The 19,993-nt window shown below is 57.1% G+C and overlaps 1 protein-coding gene across 7 annotated transcripts; it reads left to right on the top strand.

The window, feature by feature from the left end:
- Nucleotides 1-259: 259 nt before the first annotated feature.
- HPN (hepsin) lies at nucleotides 260-17,421 on the top strand. Of its 7 annotated transcripts, none has more exons than XM_035023729.1 (13): nucleotides 265-469; nucleotides 1,045-1,114; nucleotides 6,216-6,317; nucleotides 6,404-6,445; nucleotides 11,568-11,697; nucleotides 11,776-11,898; nucleotides 12,010-12,050; nucleotides 12,515-12,680; nucleotides 12,759-12,949; nucleotides 16,069-16,164; nucleotides 16,368-16,510; nucleotides 16,693-16,857; nucleotides 17,075-17,421. In XM_035023729.1, the coding sequence occupies exons 2-13, from the start codon at nucleotides 1,099-1,101 to the stop codon at nucleotides 17,111-17,113; spliced, it is 1,254 nt and encodes a 417-aa protein (XP_034879620.1). In that variant the 5' UTR covers nucleotides 265-469; nucleotides 1,045-1,098; the 3' UTR covers nucleotides 17,114-17,421. The 7 variants fall into 7 exon arrangements, 5 of the variants coding, with proteins under 5 accessions (XP_034879620.1, XP_034879619.1, XP_034879618.1 ...); XM_035023728.1 differs by having other exon boundaries at nucleotides 16,024-16,164; XM_035023727.1 differs by having other exon boundaries at nucleotides 16,024-16,164; nucleotides 17,061-17,421.
- Nucleotides 17,422-19,993: the final 2,572 nt, after the last annotated feature.

Genomic DNA, 19,993 nt, shown 5'->3' with positions numbered 1-19,993 from the left:
CAGCTGGAGCCCTCTATCTGGCTCCCTCCAATTCAAAGGCCCACCCTTCAGTCCTCGTAAGCACCCCGCCCCAGCCTGCTCTGTCTGCTCAAAGCCCCTGCCTTCGGGCCAAACCTCTCCCTGCTCCCGCCTCCCCTCCGACTGGCACACCTGGGCCCCCTCCAGGCCGGAGGCAGGCTCCGCAGGTTGCTTGGGCCGGCCAGCTCCGGCCCTTGCAAACCCCGCCCCCCCAGCCAGGTGGCCGCCCGCGCTGCCAATCCGTTTGCCCTGCCCCTCCACGCCCCTTCCCCCGCCTCCGGCCCCGCCCCCTCCGCCTCAGGTGAGGCCGCCAGGCCTAGCCGGCCCCACGCCGCTGCCTCCGCCTCCGGGCCACCGCTGCTGCGGGGCCACCATGCTCCTGCCCAGGCCTGGAGACTGACCCGAAGAGGGCACCATCTCTCAGCTCCGCCCCCACCTGTCGGACCCCAGGGTAAGGACCGGGGCCCTCAGTTCTGGGCCCGGGCATGGGTGCCCTCGTGCCCACACCAACCGAATGCCCACCTCCCAACAGTGGGCTTCCCGGGGGCCCCAAGAGTGCGCTCTCAGACGTCTCTCCAAGGAACTCAGAGCTCCAGCCGCCTGTTGCTCAGATCCAGAGATTGGGCCCTGGGTCTCCTCTTCCCTCAGGCCCAAGACTCTGGGCCCCTATGCCCCTCCTCCCACATACCCAGGAGTTCTGAGCCCCCAAATCCCTCTTTCCCCAGGACCCAGGAGTTCAGGCTCTCAGGTCTCTCTACTCCCTCAGAGCCAGGTGTTCAGACCCTCAGTCCCCTCCTCCCCCAGGCCCAGGAAAGGGGCCCCCAACCGTGCAAATCCAGGCATCCCCTGGTTGCTGGTCAGACACTGACCCCATCCTTGAACCCAGCCTGATCTGCGTCCGTGATCACGGTGTGCTCTGGCCAGGGCCCAGTCCGTCCAGCCTCCCTGGATGGGCGCCTGGGACTGGGGGCACAGGGGCTGGGTTCGGCTCCCCCAGGCCCTGCCTCTCCGTTCATCTCCCCACAGGTCCCACCCTGGCCCAGGAGGTCAGCCGGGGAATCATTAACAAGAGGCCGTGACATGGCGGAGAAGGAGGGTGAGTCCCCTTTTCTTTGAGTCCTGACTTTGGCTCTGCCTGGCGCCCCTCCCTCTGTGCTCTGCTCCCAACCCTCCGCCCCCTCAGAGCCCCCTCTCTCTGGCACCCCTCCTGGGCCCACCCCCACCCCCTTCTGAAGTCTCCTCCACCTGATTAACTATTAACCAAATTTTCTGTGGGGCAGTGCTACCACCTGCCTTCCTGCTACCCCGTATGACCTTCCTGGCTCTTGCCTCAGTTTCCCCTCACACCCCAGTGATTTCTCAGCTAACCCTGGGCCTGCCCCCCACTTGGGGCTAAGGTGGGAAGACCAGCTCTCACGGTTATGGACTCAGACTCTGGAGCTGAATGCACAGGCCTATATTCAAATCTGCTTCCGCCACTTTTTAGCCATGTTCTCTCGTACGAGTGACGTCATTTCTCTGGGATCCATCCCCCCCCCCCCCCCCCCCCCCCCCGGCCCCGGGTCAAGCACAGATCCTCAGGCTACCTGCCTAGCCACACACAGGGGTTGCCGGGAGCATGGAACCCACACGAGGCATCAGTGTGGGGCTTAGCATGTGAGACACAGGCCATGAACCAGACATGACCGAGGCCGGCCAGCCCGGTGTCCCAGGGGCCCAAGAACCCCACCAATTCCAGACATTCCTCCCACCTCTTTGCACTGTGGGCAAAAGAACAGAGGGAGGACTTTGGACTTGGCTGGGATGGATGGAGAGGGGAGAGAACCCAGAGGAACCGTTCCAGGAATGATGGGAGCGAGCGCCCGCCTGAGTGGCTGGCCCTGAGGGGCCCTTGGCAGGCCCTGGCTGGGGCTCTGGACAGCCTGCCTCCCTCTCAACCTCCGCCACACGTGGGAGCCAGCTGGAGGGGCCCGAGCAGGGGCAGCCTTTCCTCCCTGCCCTCTCCAGCGGGGGCTGGCTCCCTCTCTTCTTCCTGGAAGCAGGCTAGCAGGGCTTCAGTTCCAGGTGATAGCCCTTTCGAGCTGGGAAGCCCTGGGCAAGCGGCTTACCCTCTCTGGGCCTCAGTGTCCATCTGGAAAATGGAGCTGGGGTGAATGTGCCCCTCACAGGGTGGCGTGAGGATTTAAAGGGCATGAGAATTAGGGGGTGCTGGTTGTGTTGGCTGAAATGAGCCGCGTGGATCACTGGCCTCCTGGGCTCTCAGGAGTTAGCAAATCACATCCCAAACCGTTCAGCTAGGGCCCAGAGCAAACCCAGGCTCCCGGTGGCTCAGGACAGGGGACACTGTGCCCTTGCTGAGCAGGTGGCTGGCAGAGCCCGGACCCTGAGGGACGATGTTCCTCCTGGAGCTGACTGACAGGAGTCTCCAGGGCCCAGGCCTATGAGTGAATGACCCCGGGAGAAAAGCAGATCGTGCCCGGAAGGATGGCCAGAGATGGTCTGGGGACAGAGAGAACTGAGGCAGAGTGGGCTCCAGTGCGTCCCCAGGCAGCTCGACCTGGTTCTGTGGCAGGACCTGGACCCAGACGCCGAACGGTTCTGGTGCCATGCTTACTTGCTGGGTGACCCCGGGGAGCTGGCTGCGCCTCTCTGGGCCCTCTCCTCATCTGCAAACCGGGGATGATGATAATGATACCTTCCTTACTAACACCGGGGGCTAGGCTGTAAGGAAAGTGCAGGCCAGGGCTAGGCGTGCGAGTCTGAGCAGGTTGTGTTAACTTCCAAGTGTGCCCAAGGCAAGGTGCCTGGTGCTCCCTGGGGACTCAGAATTGGAGGAGGTGATACGGGCTGGGCTGACGCGCAGGGTGAGTCGGAATAGGTAGGGGGTGCCCGGCAGAGGGAGAGCACGGACAGAGGCAGGGGCTGACCAGCTGCCAGGCCTGCAGTGGCACATGGAGAGCTCGGGTATTTCTGGAGGCTGTGTCGGAAGTGGAGTCGGGAAAGGGATGAGGTGAGCGAGCCGGAGCCTCGTCTCTCAGGACTGTTTTTGGTGATGGGCTGGGGGATGCCCCGGCAGTGCTGGGTCTCTCCACGAGATGGCGCTGGTGGTCATTCTTTGTTTCTCTTATTCTGACTTGTGTTTTTACAAGTTCTGTGGGTTTGGTTGCTTGCCGGAAGCTCTGTCAGGGGTCTGGTAATGACCCATAAGGCTGTCTGGGAATTTGGGGAAACATAGGTTCGACTCCCAAATCTCTAATGGCCATGCTTATATCCTAGAAAGCCTGGCACCACAGGGCTGAGGGTCTTAGACTCTGTCTTGGGGACACTGGGGAGTCATGAAGGATTCTAGGTAAAGAAGGGACAGGGTGGATTTGGTGCTTAGGATGATCCTCAAGCTTCCATGTGGAGACTGCGCCAGAGGGCAGGTTGAGCCCAGCCTTGGGTGGGGCTGGGTGCAGGGAAGGGGAGAGTGGATAGGAGGTGCTCAGGAGGCCTGCAAGCTGTGTGGGGAGGGAGGTGTCCTGCAGATGAGGAACAGTCCTGAGGATGAGGGCCTCTGAGACGGGACCTGGGGATTGGGGGGGACGTTGAAGCCGGTATGGGACCTGGGGGGTGTGAAGGACCCAGAGATCCCAGGGGGAGGCATCTACAAGGCTGTAGGACAGAAAAGGGAAACTGAGGCTATGGAGGTGTGTGAGACAGACTTGGAAGCAGGGGGCATGAGGGGGAGGAGGCCACGTCGCACCCTGTGAACTCCAGGTTTCAGGGTGCGGGACGAGGTCAGCAGATGGAGAAAGCCCCTGTTGGAGAAGTGGAAGGAAAATCGGACGCATGCGGTGTCTCAGAGTCCAAAGGAGAGCCTTTCATTCAGGAAGTTGGAGTTGGGGACGCCGAGGGCTGAGACACAAGCTGCTGACTGAGCCGAGTTTCAGAGACAAGGAGCCACAGATGTCCCCTGTGAGAGTTTAGCTGCCAGAGGGTGGGGGCTGAAGACCCAAGGTGAGGGCGGCCCTTGGCGCCCTTGAGGAGCAGAGAGCAGCGCCCCAGGGAGAAGCCAGGAATCCCGAAAAGGCTGCCGCCTCACACCCAGAGTGAGGACGCTTCCTGCCTCAGGAAAGACGTGCAGTGAGGGTGCCCCTCACACTGGGAGGACCCAGAGTAAGGACACTTCCTGTCCTACCAAGGGCACCCGCTTGAGGCGTGGAAGGAGGGCGCGGGAGGAGGTCCTTCAATGCTTGCCACCCCAGTAGACGCACCAAAGCCCCTGGGCTGGGCTCGGAGTGGCCCCAAGCCCTGATAGGCGCCCCTGAGAACAAAGGGACCAGGACCGGCCTCTCGGCCTCATGGCTGCAGGAGCCAAGACCTCCCACCGGCACCAGGAAGGTGGCTGGGAACAGAGCTGGCAGGCTGGCGGGAGGCCAGGGCTGGCCTGGCCCCCTGCGGCCTCTTTGGAGGGAGGGTGTATTTGTTTGCTCTTGCCTTGAAGGGAACTGCTGGGCTCTCAAATTCTTAAGACACCCAGACAATGACCGTCCCAGGAAGATCCCGGACGATGCCCTGCTCCATTCTGGGTGCTGGTCTGGCCCTGTGCCCGCCAGCTGTAGACTGCGATACAGGTGGGGGAGCTGGGACTCCTGCCACCCTGGAGATGTCCTGCAGAGGCCATCTCACAATCCCTAGCGAAGGGGTTGGCTTTTAATCCCCAGGGCCCCTGTTGCACTGGGAATAAAAACCCCTTTCCCCTTAGGCCACGCGGCCTCCCTAGCTGCTCTCAGCCTAGGTCCCTGCCTTCCCCAAACTCATGCCATCCTGGCCATATCTGTGGTCTCTCTCTCGAACAGATCATGCTTATTCTTGCCTCAAGGCCTTTCCCTGTGCTGTCCCCTCTGCCCAGAGGGCTCTTCCTTAAGATCTTTGCGTGGATGGTTTCAGCCTTCAGGTCTCAGCTCAAAGGTCACTTCTTGGGGTGGCCTTCCCTCAGCACCCCACTCCAGAAGCCACCCGCCCCCCCGACCTGCATTATTTTCTTCATAGACTTTGCCACTATCTGGGAATGATCAAGTTTGTTTATTGTTTATGTTTTCCCCTCAACCTTACACATAAGAGAATGTGAGCCCCATGAGAGCCAGCATCTCATCTGTCTTGGAATGTGTCTCCTGAGCCTAGAATGGTGCCAAGTACAGTGGATGCTCAGCAGGACAATGAATGAACAAAGCTCTTTTTACCAAGGAGCAAACAGGCCCAGAGAGGGGAAGGGTATTGTCCAGGAACACACAGCTCTAACGATATAAAAGCATTTACTGAGAACTTGCTCTCTGCCAGGCCTTATGGCGCAGGGAGAGGGAGTGGCTTTGTACTTAGACGCTTGGGCCCCAGCACCCCGTGTGCCCCCGGGGTCCAGGACTCGGCACTGCCTCCCACTGGCTGAGTCCCCACGCACATGTCACTCCACTTCTCTGAGCCTTAGTGTTCCCTGTCCGAAAAATGGGAATCCTCCCCCAAACGAGGACAGTGCTTGGGAGAACAAGCCTGTGATAAGAGTTCAGCTACTATGATGTAAGAGAACTTTAAAACATTGTTTTTAGAGGTGAGTGCTGGGTGGGTGACCATTAAACAGACAAGAAAGCTGAGGTTCAAAGAGGTGAGGCCACCTACCCAAGGTCCCAGGGCCGGGAGGGGTAAGGCCAATATTATTAAGTGAGGCTGGCAACTTTTCAAACTTAGGTTCTGAACCTCCAGAGGGTCCTGCGGGTGAGGGCTGGTTTGGGGAGATGCCCAGGGACAGAGGGGCTGGGAGGGCAGAGAGGGATGAAGCAGTGAGGACATGCCAAAGAGCAGGGAAGTGAGCTGCCAAGAGGGCGGAGGTCAGGGGTCGCAGCGCCCAAGAGGCTCTAAGAAGCTCTGAGAGAGGGAGCAGAAGTGAGAGGTTCAAAAGAAGAAGGAGATAGCAAAGTGCAGTGTCACTGGGGAGGAGAGAGCCCGCAAGTGCCAGGAGGGCGGGGACGGTGGCAGCGGTCCCAGCCACACCCCTTCCCAGCTGGAAGGCTGGGGGGGGGCAGGACACCTGTAGGGGAGGGCGCGGACCCAGGGCATGGCAGCCGGCGAGGGGGGCGGGCAGGGCAGAGCTGGCCCCGTGCCCAGACCCTGCTGCGAGGAGGACCGGCCTGGCAGTGGCCCCAGCATGGTGTCTGTTGCAGGTGGCCGGACTGTGCCATGCTGTTCCGGACCCAAGGTGGCAGCTCTCACAGCGGGGACCCTGCTGCTCCTGACAGGCATCGGGGCAGCGTCCTGGGCCATTGGTGAGAGCGGTCCCTGCGCCTCTCCCCTCCCCTGCCCTGCCCCGCAGCCCCTTGCCTGCCTGCCCTCACCTCTGCCTTCTCTGCAGTGACCTTTCTACTCAAGAGTGATCAGGAGCCGCTGTATCCGGGTGAGTAAAGCAGGCCGGGACCCTCTGGGGAGCCCCGGAGGAAACCTGTCCCTGGTGGGAGCTCAAGGAAAAATTTCCGAGTGACTGCGTGAGCATGTGCAGAAATGCTGATAGCCCTCAGATTGAACACCTGCTTGGGACAGGGTGCCATTCTGAGCACTCCACCTTGCCTTATGGTTTCCAGACTCTCAATGTGTTACCTGTTAGTGCCTCATGAAATAAAATTAGGGAGTCGGAAACCACATTTTAAAAAGCACCAAAGAGAGGGGCGCCTGGGTGGCTCAGTTGGTTAAGCGACTGCCTTGGGCTCAGGTCACGATCTCGGGGTCCTGGGATCGAGCCCCGCATCGGGCTCCTTGCTCAGCGGGGAGCCTGCTTCTCCCTTTCCCTCTGCTACTCCCCCTACTCGTGCTTTCTCTCATTCTCTCTCTCAAATAAATAAATAAAATCTTTTAAAAAATAAAAAGCATGAAAGAGATTAGATTAGAAAAGACCACAGCGCATCTCTCTCAGCACGGGAAAGTTTTGTTAATCTTTCCTTTTGGTTCCATGAGAGCCGTGCTGTTATTCTCTCCATCTTTACAGATGGGGAAACTGAGGCTCAGAGCAATGCAGTGATTTGCTCCAGAAAGCACAAGTTCAGGGCTGCATCATAAAATGTAAAAATGCGTCTCTTTACTACGAGGCATGGTCAGAGCCCGTTTGTGAGGTGCTATATGAATTTAGCGACCCCTTCTCATTCTCTGGGGGGGTTGAGGGGGGTACTGCTGCTATGATCCCCATTTACAGATGTGGAAAGTGAGACCAGAGAGGACACACAGCTGGGAGATGATGAGGCCAGGAATAGCTCTCAGACCGGCCTGGCAGAGCTGGGTCTGCAGGCAGCTGAGAATGAACGGCTACACTAATAATAGATGTGGAAACTAAATGTGGAATGAATGGATGAATTCTACCGGGTGCCAGCCCCCAGCTGCCGTTCCAATGCCCAGCACAGCAAGAAGAAAGGGGAAGTTGGGTGATGGGATGTGTTTTTCACTCCTGGGAGCCTCATCTAATTCCATAAAGGACTCAGCTCATGCTAAGAGAAGAAATGAAAATCCGGACAAGGAAAGCCTACATCAGCGTTGGTCACCATGCCAGCACTTAGTGAGCCTTTACAGGTACCAGGTGTAGGCCTCGGGGCTTTATGGTTTCAATTCTTTAAACCCTCACAAAAGCCCATTTTAATATGGGGAGACCGAGGCGCAGAAAGGTCCAGCGACTTGGCCGCAGGTCTCAGAGCTAGGAAGCGGCAGCTCTGGGATTCGAACCCAGGCAGTCTAGATCTGCTCAATGCAGAATTACTATCCTGTGCTGTTTCTCGAGAAACAGCCAAGCGACTCGCAGTAGTGACGGCTACCATCTGCTGCACCCGCGCTGTAACCTTGGACCTATTACCATTGCCCCGCTTTTGCAGATGGGGGACACTGAGGCCCAGTGAAGTGAACTGACTTGCCCAAGACCACACACTGAAGAAGCGGCAGGCCAGAGGGATCATGTCCCAGAAGCCGCTCCATAGCTCCGTGGCTCCATAGCTCCCCACTGCCACTGGGCTAAAGTCTCAACCCCCTGCAGGCTCCAGGGCTCCTAGGGGGCAGACCCCTCTTCCGCCCTCACCTCACGCTTGCTTCTGGCGCTCTCCAGCGTCCAGCCTATGGGCCATTCTCATGCCCTTGAAGGGCCCTCCTGGCCCCACCGTCTTGGCTTACCACCTCCTGCCTGCTCACACCTAGAAGCAGTTTCGAGGTTCTGCTGAGTTCTGGGGCCTCAGATCCGTCCTGCCCTGGGTCCCAACCTCCTTAATCATAAGCTAGGGGGCCACGGGGAAGAAGGAGAGATGATGCAGTCCACTTGGTAAATGTGGCTTTGGGGTCTCACCTTCAGGCTTTAACTTTGCTGAGCAAAGCCTTCCTTCCTGCACCCCTAGGCCCCATGCTCCCCCCACCCCACGGCCATGCCTATTGCCCAGGGTAAAATTCTCCTCACACTTGACTTCTGGGGAATTTCAGGAGGGCAGGGGCCCTGGGTTTGCTGCCCCAGACGGTGTCCTGCACATGGTGGGTACTCAGGAGGTCTTTGCTTAATGCACAAGACAAGTCGCCGAGATGAACTGACTTGCCCTTGACCTCCAGCTGGAAAGTACCTACGGCCAGCACTCCTGCCCTTCACTTGTACTTGGGTTTTCCAAAAATGATGGGAAATTGCAAAACAAATGAAAACAACCCCCAAACTACATCTCCACCTCATTTTCCTGGGATTTTCACACCTCTAAATATATCAGACAATTCAGTAAGCAAAACCAGATGACCCAGAACACATTTTCTTTTCTTTTCTTTTCTTTTTTTTTTTTTTGCGAAGAATACCAACAAGAATGAAGAGTCGAAAAGTGAGAAACAGTGGCACAGAACGTGGCTTTAAAAATAATCGGAGGGGGCATTTGATATTCCCTCCCTCTCCCTCCCCCAACACATATCCATAAAGTGATCCTTTTTCTCCCCCTAAAACCTTACCGTATCTGGAATACTTGGAAGCTTTTTACCCCCAGCTGGTGTTTCAAACCCCAAGTCTTGGTCTTGGAACTCGGGGTGGTGGGTGCCATCCGCAGGGGTGCCAGGCATCGCCTGCCCCCACCCCAGAGCAGGGGCCAAGGCAGCCAGGAAGCCATCACTGTGGGTAAGGAAGTCACTGGACAGGCTGTCCGGGCCAACATGCAGAGCTTGGGGTCTGGAGTCACGCAGGCCTGAATGCAAGTCGTCTCTGCTTCTCACTCACTTGGTGATGTTGGGCAAGACACCCCACCTCTCCAAGCTTCAGCCTCCTCCCCTGATCAGAATGGGGATGATCTTTGTGGCCTTGGGGTGGTGTGGCGAGGCCGTGCTGTTGGTGGGCAGGGAGAACGTGAGGCATAGTGCTGGGCACATGGCAGGTTCTCAGAAGACAGGGTCCTCTAGAACTGGGTCTAGAACTCCTGCGTCCCTTGTCCGGATCAGGCGGCGAGGGGAAGACCCCTCAGCTCGGCGGAGGCCAAACTGAGTTTGCCCCAGATCTGGTTTCCTAGAATGTGCTCTAGGGTGCCAGCAATGCAGGAGGACCAAGGGGGTCACAGCTGGCCTGTCCCCAAACCTGCTCCCCCTGCGCCCTGCCCCATCCTGGTCAATGGCAGCTGCATCCTTCTACGGCTCAGGCCAGACACGCCAGAGTTGTCCATGACCCCTCTCTTTCCTTCACAGCCACATGCAGTCTGTCAGCTTGACCCACAAAATCTCTCCAGAATCTAAACTCTTCTCCCCCTTCTGCCCCCGCCCTGGCCCCGGTCTCCATCCTCCCCAGCCTGGACTCCGCAGCAGCCCCTCCCTGGGCTCCCTGCTCCTGTGGCGTCCCCTACAGTCTGCCCCTGGCCCGCAGCCAGAGGGAGCCTGTGAACCCCCCAATCGGGTCAGGGCGCTGCTGGCTCAGAGCCTCCCCTGGCTGCACCTCTCTCCCGGGAGAAGCCAAGTCCTCGCGTGGACCTGGCCTTCCTCCCAGCTCATCTGCCCATCGCTCACTCTGCTCCAGCCTCCTTGCGGTTCCTCCCCCACCCCCGCCCCCACCTCCACCAGCCTTGGGATCTCCGCCCTTGCTGTTCCTGTGGCCTAGTTCTCTGTTCCCTCACCTACCTTCACGACTCTCTCGACTCTCTCCCCTCCTTCAGATCTATGTTCACACCCCACCTTCTCAGAAAAGCTTTCCCTGCCCTCCTGCGGGAAATGGCAAGTTCTCCCCACACGCCAGTATGCCCCTGCCTCAGTCAAGCTGGATTTGTCTCCTTGGCTCCTTATTTTGTGACACACCGTCTATTTTGCTTACTTGTCCCTTTCGTTGCCCATTTCACCTACTGGTCCTGGAGTTCCACAGAGCAGGGATTTTGTCTGATCTGTTTATTGCCGTGGCGATTTGTTCATTGCCCCAAATAGAGCCTAGCACGTCCTGAGTGGTAAATGTAAATAAACAGGCCTGAGGGCTGTGACCTGGCTTAGATGTGGAAGACGGTCCTCTGGCCATGCGTGGGGAGCAGCCTGGGAGGAGCTAAGAGGATGGGCGGTTCTCAACACAACCAGCCCCAGACACGAGGAATCCCTCATGCGCTCTCTCCAGCCTTCTTATATCTTCATCCCATCTCTTCTCACAGTTTGTGATGACGTGCTTGGTTGAGTGAGTTTTTTATTGCTGTCTGTCTCCCCCAGTCCTAGACTTTGGTTTGGTGAGGGCACAGCCCAGGGCTGTCTTGGTCATCTTTATGCCTCCAGCATCACCCCCCAACAGGGCTGCGTATGGAGTATACGTCCAGTTAACGCTTATTATCGGGTGAATGAATGAATGAGTGAGCCAATGAATGAATGAATACTACATCGTCAGCTTGGAGAATTGCACTTTAATATATTCAAGGCTTGGACAAGTCCTGCAGAAAAGATAGCTTTTCTTTCTTTTTTTTCTCTTTCTTTTTTTCTGTCTTTTTTGAAGACTATAGGGTATCTAAATATTTTGGCCCTCTGAGGTCAAGGGTCTTCAGGCTGCATAAGACAAAAGGAGAAAAAAAAAAGAAAAAAAAAAGGAGAAAAAAAAGAAAGAGGAAAAAAAAAAGACAAAAGGAGAAAAACTGGTTAAACAACAAGGGGAACAATTCACTTACTTATCCAACCATTCTGGGGGTCTTTCCCGTCTGGCTCCATCAAGGGGCAGACATCTCTTGGCTTTCCTCCACGTTGGCTTATTTTTCCCCCACATTGGGGGCAAAGACGGCCCCCAGCAGCTCCAGCCTCACACGCCATTCTCCTGGGAGCGTGGTTGCAACCGCTTCCCTCTTCCCCGATGTCCGATGTCCTAGCTGATGTCCGAGCAAAGGGCCAGACGTGCTGCGGCGCGTGCGCGGCCAGCTCAGGGAGCAGGGAGGCGACAGGAAGGTCCCCAGGTTCCCGCCCGCAGGCGCGCCCCAGCTCCTATCGGCCCCCCCCCCGGAGACTCAGGCCTGGAGCTCCGCGGGGCCGGGCTGGGGGGTGGGGCGCGGCGGGGAGGTGACCCAGGCGGCCGTCCTGTCGCCCTGCAGTGCAGGTCAGCCCGGCCGACGCCCGGCTCATGGTGTTCGACGACACGGAGGGCACGTGGCGGCTGCTGTGTTCCTCGCGCTCCAACGCCAGGGTGGCGGGCCTGGGCTGCGAGGAGATGGGCTTCCTCAGGTACCGGGTGGCCCGGGGGGGGGGGGGGGGGGGGGGGGGGGGGGGCGGGAGGAGCACGCCTGACCCCTGCCTGCCCAGGGCCCTGGGCCACTCGGAGCTGGACGTGCGGACGGCGGGTGCCAACGGCACGTCGGGCTTCTTCTGCGTGGACGAGGGGAGGCTGCCGCTGGCCCGGAGGCTGCTCGAGGTCATCTCTGTGTGGTGAGGAGGACCGCGGGGCCCGGGCGCCCCTCCTGCCCGCCCTCGGGGGCCCTTTCTCCTGCCTGAACTGGCCTCCCCTTTTGTTTCCACCTCTGCCCCTTTCTGTCACAGTGACTGTCCCAGGGGCCGTTTCCTGGCTACCGTCTGCCAAGGTGAGTCCCTGCTACTCGGTACCCTCTCCCTGAGACCCCCCCAGGGCAGGGCCATGTCCCATCGGACACCCCCCCCACACACCCACCCAACACACACCAGCCATAGCCCCTTACCCTACAAGGATGGAGCTGGGTCCTCTCGGACTCCCCTAGGGAGGCATGGCCTTGTCCCCATAGGGTCCCAGGGATGGGACTATGTCTCCTTACTCTCTTAAGGTGGGCCCATGTTCCGCAGAACCCTCAGGTCAGGGTCTCGTCCCATCAGACACCCCCTACCCCCACACTGGCCATATTTTCTTAGATCCTATGAGGGTGGAGCTGTGTCCTCTGACTCCTCCAGGGTAGCAGGTCCGTGTCCCCTCAGGCCCCCAAAGCAGGGCCGTGTTCCTATAGGTCCCCAGGGATGGGGCTGTGTCCTGAAGGTTCCAGGCCCTCCCGCTGCCCCTGATCTGCCTCTTCCACAGACTGTGGCCGTAGAAAGCTGCCTGTGGATCGCATCGTGGGAGGCCAAGACACCAGCCTGGGCAGGTGGCCGTGGCAAGTCAGTCTCCGTTACGATGGAGCACACCTGTGTGGAGGGTCCCTGCTCTCCGGAGACTGGGTGCTGACAGCCGCCCACTGCTTCCCTGAGTGAGTGTCCCCCACAGCCCTGAGTGGGAGAGGCTGCGCCCGGGGAAGCTGCCACCCTCCTCTCCTATTCCCTGGTAGGCGGAACCGGGTCCTGTCTCGATGGCGAGTGTTTGCCGGCGCTGTGGCCCAGGCCTCACCCCATGGCCTGCAGCTGGGGGTGCAGGCAGTAGTCTACCACGGGGGCTATCTCCCCTTTCGGGACCCCAACAGTGAGGAAAACAGCAATGATATCGCCCTGGTCCACCTGTCCAGCCCCCTGCCCCTCACGGGTGAGTCTGGGGGATGAGCCTTGGCCTGGGGACTCCAGAGGCTGGGAGGACAGAGGACCGAGCCATAGGATTCCATGGTGATAAGGAAAACGACCTCTAGGGGGGTTAAGCGCGGAGTTCGCATTTGCCGCAGCAGATCCACCCGGGGCTCCGGGGCTCCGTGCCCAGAGGAAATGAAAATACGGGTGCACACAAGATCTTAGACGCGGGTGTTCACGCAGCTCTATTCACTTTGACAGTCAAAAGATGGAAGCAGCCCAGATGTTTGTTTGACAAATGCATAGACAAAATGTGGTAGATCCATACAACAGGGTAATATTTGGCCATAAGACAGAATCGTGGCGCACTAACACATGATACACAGCCGATAAACCTTGAAACCATTGTGCTAAACCAAAGAAGTCAGACACAAGAGGCCAGTATGTGAGTCCATTTATCTGAAATGTCCAGAATAGGCAGAGCTGGAGAGAGAGAAAGTAGATTAGTGGCTGCCAGGGAGGTGGGCTGGTGTGAGGTGGGGGGGGGGGGGGGGGGGGGGGGGGGGGGGGGGGGGGGGGGGGGGGATGGGGACAGGGAGATTGGGAGGTGACGAGTAGAGAATACAGGATTTCTCTTTGGGGTTGATCAAGACGTTCTCAAATCGATGGTGGCCACAGTGGCACCTTCCTATTGCCAGGCATGCAGATAAACTCTCTCTGTGAACCCCCTAAAGATCACCGACTTGCCCGCTGAAGGGGCTGAGCTGTGCGGTGTGTGAATTGTGTCTCGGAAAAGCTCTTACCAAAAACCACAAGTGAAATGAAGAAAACTTTTATTTATTTTATTTATTTTTATTTTTTACAGATTTTATTTATTTATTTGACAGAGAGAGACACAGCGACAGCGGGAACACAAGCAGGGGGAGTAGGGGAGGGAGAAGCAGGCTTCCCGCTGAGCAGGGAGCACAAAGCAGGGCTCGATCCCAGGACCCAGGGATCATGACCTGAGCTGAAGGCAGATGCTTAACGACTGAGCCACCCAGGCACCCCTGAAGGAAACTTTTAAAATCTATGAATGAACCCAAGAGGGAATCAGAAGATGTTCCCTTCGCAGTTTTCCGGAGCATTTCCTCGCTCTCAGGGAGAAAGACTCCCTTGGGGCCTAGGATGTCTTTAGCGCTTCTCCACTGAACACCGCATGCCCCCCTGGATTGAGAGCCGGCTCTCAGCAGGCCGCAGTGTGACAACACTATTAATAAAAACGATGCTGATGAAGTCATAGTAGCGGATGATGATGAGCCTTCAGCGGGCATCGGTATAACGATAATGAAATAGTACGATACGATACTATCCCAGTGATGATGTCCTAGCACCAGCACTCGCTCCTCACCTCCTGTGTGCCAGGCCCTGTTCTCTGCATGTCCCCAGCCTGCACGCATTCAGTCCCCACAGCAGCCCTGGGAGGGTGGACCCTCTTAGGGTCCTGTGTTCCCACACAGAGGGAGAGGCCCCCACGCAGAGAAGGTAAATGTTGCTCCGAAGTCCCGCGGCTGGAAAATGGCAAAGATTTGGGTCGAGGCCGCCTGGTGTGGGAGTCTGTGTGTGTAACCCCCAGGCTTTGCTGCTGGGACCGTTCTGTGGCTTGCATTCTACTTCTCTTTATGGTTATTTTCTTTTGAATGATCCGTGTTCCTGGTTTTCCATCGAAGGGGATGATACACATTTAAAATGAAACAAACCCTTGTCTTTAGGGAGGGGTTCCAAATAGTGACGTAGAGAAGTGTCCATGGAAGCACAGGGGGTTGGGGTGGGAGACACATGGCCGAGGGGGTAAAAGCATAGAGCTTGGGATCAGATTCGGGTACTTGCCAGCTATTTAATCTTGGCTTCACCTCTCTATGCCTCAGTTTCCCTGATCCATTAAATGACTTCCTAGAGTTATCAAGATGATTGAAAGGGTAATATGAGGGGTGCCTGGGTGGCTCAGTTGGTTAAGCAGCTGCCTTCAGCTCAGGTCATGAACCCAGGGTCCTGGGATCAAGTCCCACGTTGGGTTCCCCGCAGAGCAGGGAGCCTGCTTCTCCCTCTGCCCCTCCCCTCCCCGCCCCCCTCCCCCGGCTCATGCTCTCTCTCAGATAAATAAATAAAATCTTTTAAAAAGAAGGGTAATATGAGTAAAGAGCTTAGAGCAATGCCAGCACACAGATGAGCACTCAGTTAACGCGAGCAGTCATTGCTGTTGTTGTTTATTACTATTACTAGTTACGGGAGCATTTCCTGTTTGCCACGTGTGCTGCTCAGGGCTTCACCGGTTTCTCACCCCAACCTCTGAGGGAAATGATTATTCTGTCCATTTTATACCTGAGAGCTCTGATGCTCAGGCCTGCAAAGTCGCCAGCAGGCAGGCTGTAGACAGAACTGCCAGGACCTCTTGTGTAGGTTGCGCACTGCACAAGGACATCCCATCTTAGGGGCGCCATTCTCACTGTTGTTGGTGTAGACCTGTGTACCTAGTACAATGATCTTCTGGCAGATGGACATCAAGTATCTCGAGATAGGGATGCCTTTCTGTTTCTCACAAGGGTACCTTCTAGGCGGGGGGCGGCCTGTGGGCCACGGTTAAGAACGCAGGCTTGGGAATCTGGCCAACCTGGGTCCAAATTCTAGCTCTGTCATTGCCTCGTTATGAGACCTCAGATAAGTGACTCAGCTTCATCTCCCTCCTCTAAATGAGCTAATAGTAGCCCCTCGCTCTCTGGACTGACAGGAGTTTGGAGGAACTGAGGCAGGAAGACATCCAGCTCCTGCTGTGGTTATTTTATTTTTATTTTTTTTAAAACATTTTTATTTGAGAGAGAGGGAGCAGCGAGAGAGGGAACACAAGCAGGGGGAGTGGGAGAGGGAGAAGCAGGCTTCCCACGGAGCAGGGAGCCCGATGCGGGACTCGATCCCAGGACCCTGGGATCACGACCCAAGCCGAAGGCAGACGCTGAACGGCTGAGCCACCCAGGTGCCCCCTGCTGTGGTTATTTTAGAAGAACAGAGGAGAGGGTGCGCCGGGGCCCTTGAGGCTGCTGGACAGAGGCTTTGTTCCAGGCGGGGCAGGCCGGCAGGGGCTGGACCGCCTGGTCTCTCTCCCAGAATACATCCAGCCTGTGTGCCTCCCGGCTGCCGGCCAGGCCCTGGTGGACGGCAAGATCTGTACCGTAACCGGCTGGGGCAACACGCAGTACTACGGTGAGTCCCGTCTTCTGCCGGCAGAGCCGCCGTGAGGGAGACGGAACTGGGCTGGGGAAAGGCAGTCTGGCTGGAAAGGCAAATGCTTCTTGGCCCTGGGGCCCAGGGACGCTGAAGAGCCTGTTGGGGGGCGGGGTGCAGCAGGAGGGAAGGGGGCCGCGCCTGTTCCCCAGCCTCGGCCAGCCTTGCCCGCACACCCCCAGGCCAACAGGCTGGCGTACTCCAGGAGGCCCGAGTCCCCATAATCAGCAGTGAGGTCTGCAACGGCCCCGACTTCTACGCGAACCAGATCAAGCCCAAGATGTTCTGTGCCGGCTACCCTGAGGGCGGCATTGATGCCTGCCAGGTGAGGCACTGTGGGGGGCAGCCCCGAGCCCCTGCCACTCCAGGGATGGAGACACAGGGCAGTGGGTGGCCGGGCTCCCTCTCTCAGGGCCAGAGGGCTCTGTGGCCACAGCCCCTGGCCATCCAAGAGGGCCTCCCGGATGCCCTCTTGGCCTCCAGCCCGGCCTCCCGTCCCCACACCAGGGTGACAGCGGTGGCCCCTTCGTGTGTGAGGACAGCATCTCTCGGACGCTACGTTGGCGGCTATGTGGCATCGTGAGCTGGGGCACCGGCTGTGCTCTGGCCCAGAAGCCGGGTGTCTACACCAAAGTCAGTGACTTCCGGGAGTGGATCTTCCAGGCCATAAAGGTGAACGTCAGGCCCAGATGGGAGCCAGAGGGCGGGAGTGTTGGGACTCTAATGGGGAAAGGGGAGGAGGCAGGGGTTTTCTGGAAACCTGTGCTCAGGCCAGAAGATGGTGCCCTAGGGGACAGATGGATTTCCAAGGGCTTGTGGGGAGGGGAGGTTAGCTGTGGGACTGGGGAAGCCTCTCAGACCTCAGAAGCCCCCAGTTGTCTTCCTCCAGACTCACTCCGAAGCCAGCGGCATGGTGACCCAGCTCTGACCTGTGGCTTCTCCCTGATGCACACGCCTCCAGGGCCCAAGTTCACCTAGGGGGCTCCAGCCCCACCTGGTGGGGTTCACCCTGGGCCCGGAATGGGATGTTTCTCTTCTTGGGCTGAGCCCACAGGTCCAAGGATACCCTCCCTCCAGGCTCCTCTCTTCCACAGTGGCGGGCCCACTCAGCCCTGGGACCACCCGAGCCTCACCCTCCTGACCCCCATGTAAATATTGTTCTGCCATCTGGGGACCCCCATCTAGGTGCCCGTGATGACACGATGCTCTTTAAATAATAAAGATGGTTTTGATTAACATGGCCTCTGAGTTTGCAAGTGTAAACAGCAATGAGGACATTTGTCCAGGAGGGAAGAGAGAAATTAGGGTCTAGCACAAATCAGGCAGGGAGCGTTATCCTCCAATTCTCATTGGCTTAAGAGAAAAAAAAATTAATTGGTTCACTTAACTGAAAACGCCCCGGAGCAAGTGGCTTCAGGTACTGCTGGATCCAGCTGCTCAAATATTTTTCATCAAGACTGCCTCATTTCCTCTCCAAAATCTGCTTTTGTACAGAGAAAAGCTTTATTTGCAAGAAGCCTCCCCTACAACCAGAGACAGAGATGTCCCCCACCCACCCAAAGGCTAGGCTGATAGGCCATGGACCACTTAGCAGCCCCAGTGGAAAGGAAATGCTTTTCTCCCAATAGCTACAGCAAGAAAGGCCCAGGCCTGGCTCTCACTGGGCAGATTTGGGTCATAGGCTCATCCTTCATCAAATCACGGTGCATGTGATGCATGGAGTCAGGGGGTTGACCATTAAGAACTATATGACTTCAGCGTAGGGGGTTCCCCAAAGGAAAATGGAGTGCTTTTTCTAAAAAAGGGGATGTAGATGCCCAGTGTGTGTTGGTGGGGGGAGACATTCACCATAGGCCAACACAAGAAACCGGACCCTGTAGGGTGGAGACAGGAGTACCAGGCCCCATGAGCAGAGCCTGAGACGCCCTGCCCCTTCCTTCATCAGGGCTGGAGGTTGGGTCCCAGCTTCCCCTGGGACCCACTCTGTTCCCTAGAGCATCTGTAGATCTCATGGAGGCTTGCCGGCCACCGGGGGTGTTTCCTGTATTTGCCACCAGGGGGTGCTGCTGCCCCTAAACTGGGAGAAATTGAGCGTTTTCTGCCCTAATAGTCCACGTGTTGCTGAAAACCAGCTGGTCTGCAGGAAAATGCTCACCAGAGCCTGTTTCCCATGACTTCCAGTGAGAAAAATTATAGTGTGTTGCCTATCAACTGCATGCACCCAAGCAATTTCCTAAAACACAGACACAGGAAAGTGCCTTCGAATTACAGACTGTTTGGAAAATGCTCCAAGCATCACTCCCTGGATACCAAACTCTTAGCGTGGCTGATGCCCACCATTGCTTTGTCCTTCCGGATCCACCACCCACCCCCACCACCATCCAATCTCATTTGCAAGCTCCAGGCAGGTTTTCCAAACGTCTGCACGAGGCTGCACGGTCCTACCCATCCTATCTGAGATGTTCATTTGAGACTTGGCTCACACATTGTTTTGTTAGAATTTTGTAATTAGCTGAAAAATGAACGGTGCCTGTGTTTTATGAAGCTCAGGGATTCGGAGAGAACACGGCCCCACGGTGGGGGTCCTGCACAGATACAACCATGTCCTGGAGGGCCTAAGGGGACACAGCTTACCCTGGCAGGAGGGGGCTGGTCTGAGCAGACTTGACCCAGCTCTGCAGGGGACAAAAGAGGGCATGGCCTGCCTTGGGGGACCTGAGAGGAGGCAACCCTATTCTAGGGGATCTAGTGGATGTTTGGGCATTAAAAGCCAATAACAGGTCCACCAGAAACAGGTCAACCAGGGGGCCACTCTGGCATCCGCCACCATCATTGCTCTCTTGGAGGTAGGGAGGCAGTTAAGGGAGACCATGATTCACTCGACAGCCATCTACCAGCTTCCTGTGTTTGCCAGGAGTCTGTGAGCCTCAGTTTCTCCTCCTGCCCCCACCAATCTTGCCCCCCCTCCCCAAGGAGCCACACAGGTATTAGAACCATGACGACAATCCAGGGTTGTCTTGATGTTCTGCTGGGGTTTTGGTCTTCAGAAAAGTTGACTATCCAAACTCTAAACTTCTGAGTCACTGGTGTGCATCTCTGAGCCAGAAGGATTTGGCCCACTGAATGTAACCATATCAGGAGCACAAGCAAGGCTTTGCATTCACAGTCAGCGCCTCTAGCTGAATATTCATTTGCAAATATAGAAAAGACTTTTGGATGTCAGTTGCAATGGAAAGCTCCGCATGCGGTTCCTAAGTTGGCGTCCTCCCAGTCAAGCGGAAGGAGAAACGTTCAGTCTTTCACAATAGTTATCTTACAAGGAAAATGCCACCATGATTAACAATGATTGTGATGATCGGAAATAATTACCATGAACGTTCAAGGAGTGGTGCGAGCAGGGAGTGGATTTTCGTTTCTGCAGGAAAAGTAACACTATTTAAATCCTGCGGTATCACGTGGGCAGCGGTTCCAGTTCCGTGGCTGCATAACAAACCACCGCAAACTTAGTGGTGTGCAATGGCAACCATCTTATGATGCTCGTGGATTCCGTGGCTCCGAAAGTCAAACGGGAGCAGCAGGGACTGCTTGCCTCTGCTCCGTGATGTCGGGGTCCTCAGCTGGAAGATCTAAAGGATGGAGAGACTCGCTGGACAGAGACAAGGGGTAGGGAAGCTGCTTTACTCACACGTCTGGCGCCTGGGCTAGAGCGGCTCAGAGGCTGGGCTCAGCTACCAGCTCACTGGCCTCCGAGCGACGGCTGCCTCAGGACATTGGGACTTCTCAGGGGTCTCAGGCTCCCCAGGGAGCA

The sequence above is a fragment of the Mirounga leonina genome, unplaced genomic scaffold (assembly GCF_011800145.1).
Source record: "Mirounga leonina isolate KUSES-001 unplaced genomic scaffold, KU_Mleo_1.0 Mir_177, whole genome shotgun sequence".
Taxonomy (NCBI): Eukaryota; Metazoa; Chordata; class Mammalia; order Carnivora; family Phocidae; genus Mirounga; species Mirounga leonina.
This window is presented reverse-complemented; position numbering and strand designations above follow the sequence as displayed.

Coding starts and splice junctions, on each gene's coding strand:
- HPN (XM_035023724.1), top strand. Junction 12,051..12,514: donor CCTGGCTACCGTCTGCCAAG/GTGAGTCCCTGC, acceptor CCTCTTCCACAG/ACTGTGGCCGTAGAAAGCTG. Junction 16,511..16,692: donor GCGGCATTGATGCCTGCCAG/GTGAGGCACTGT, acceptor TCCCCACACCAG/GGTGACAGCGGTGGCCCCTT.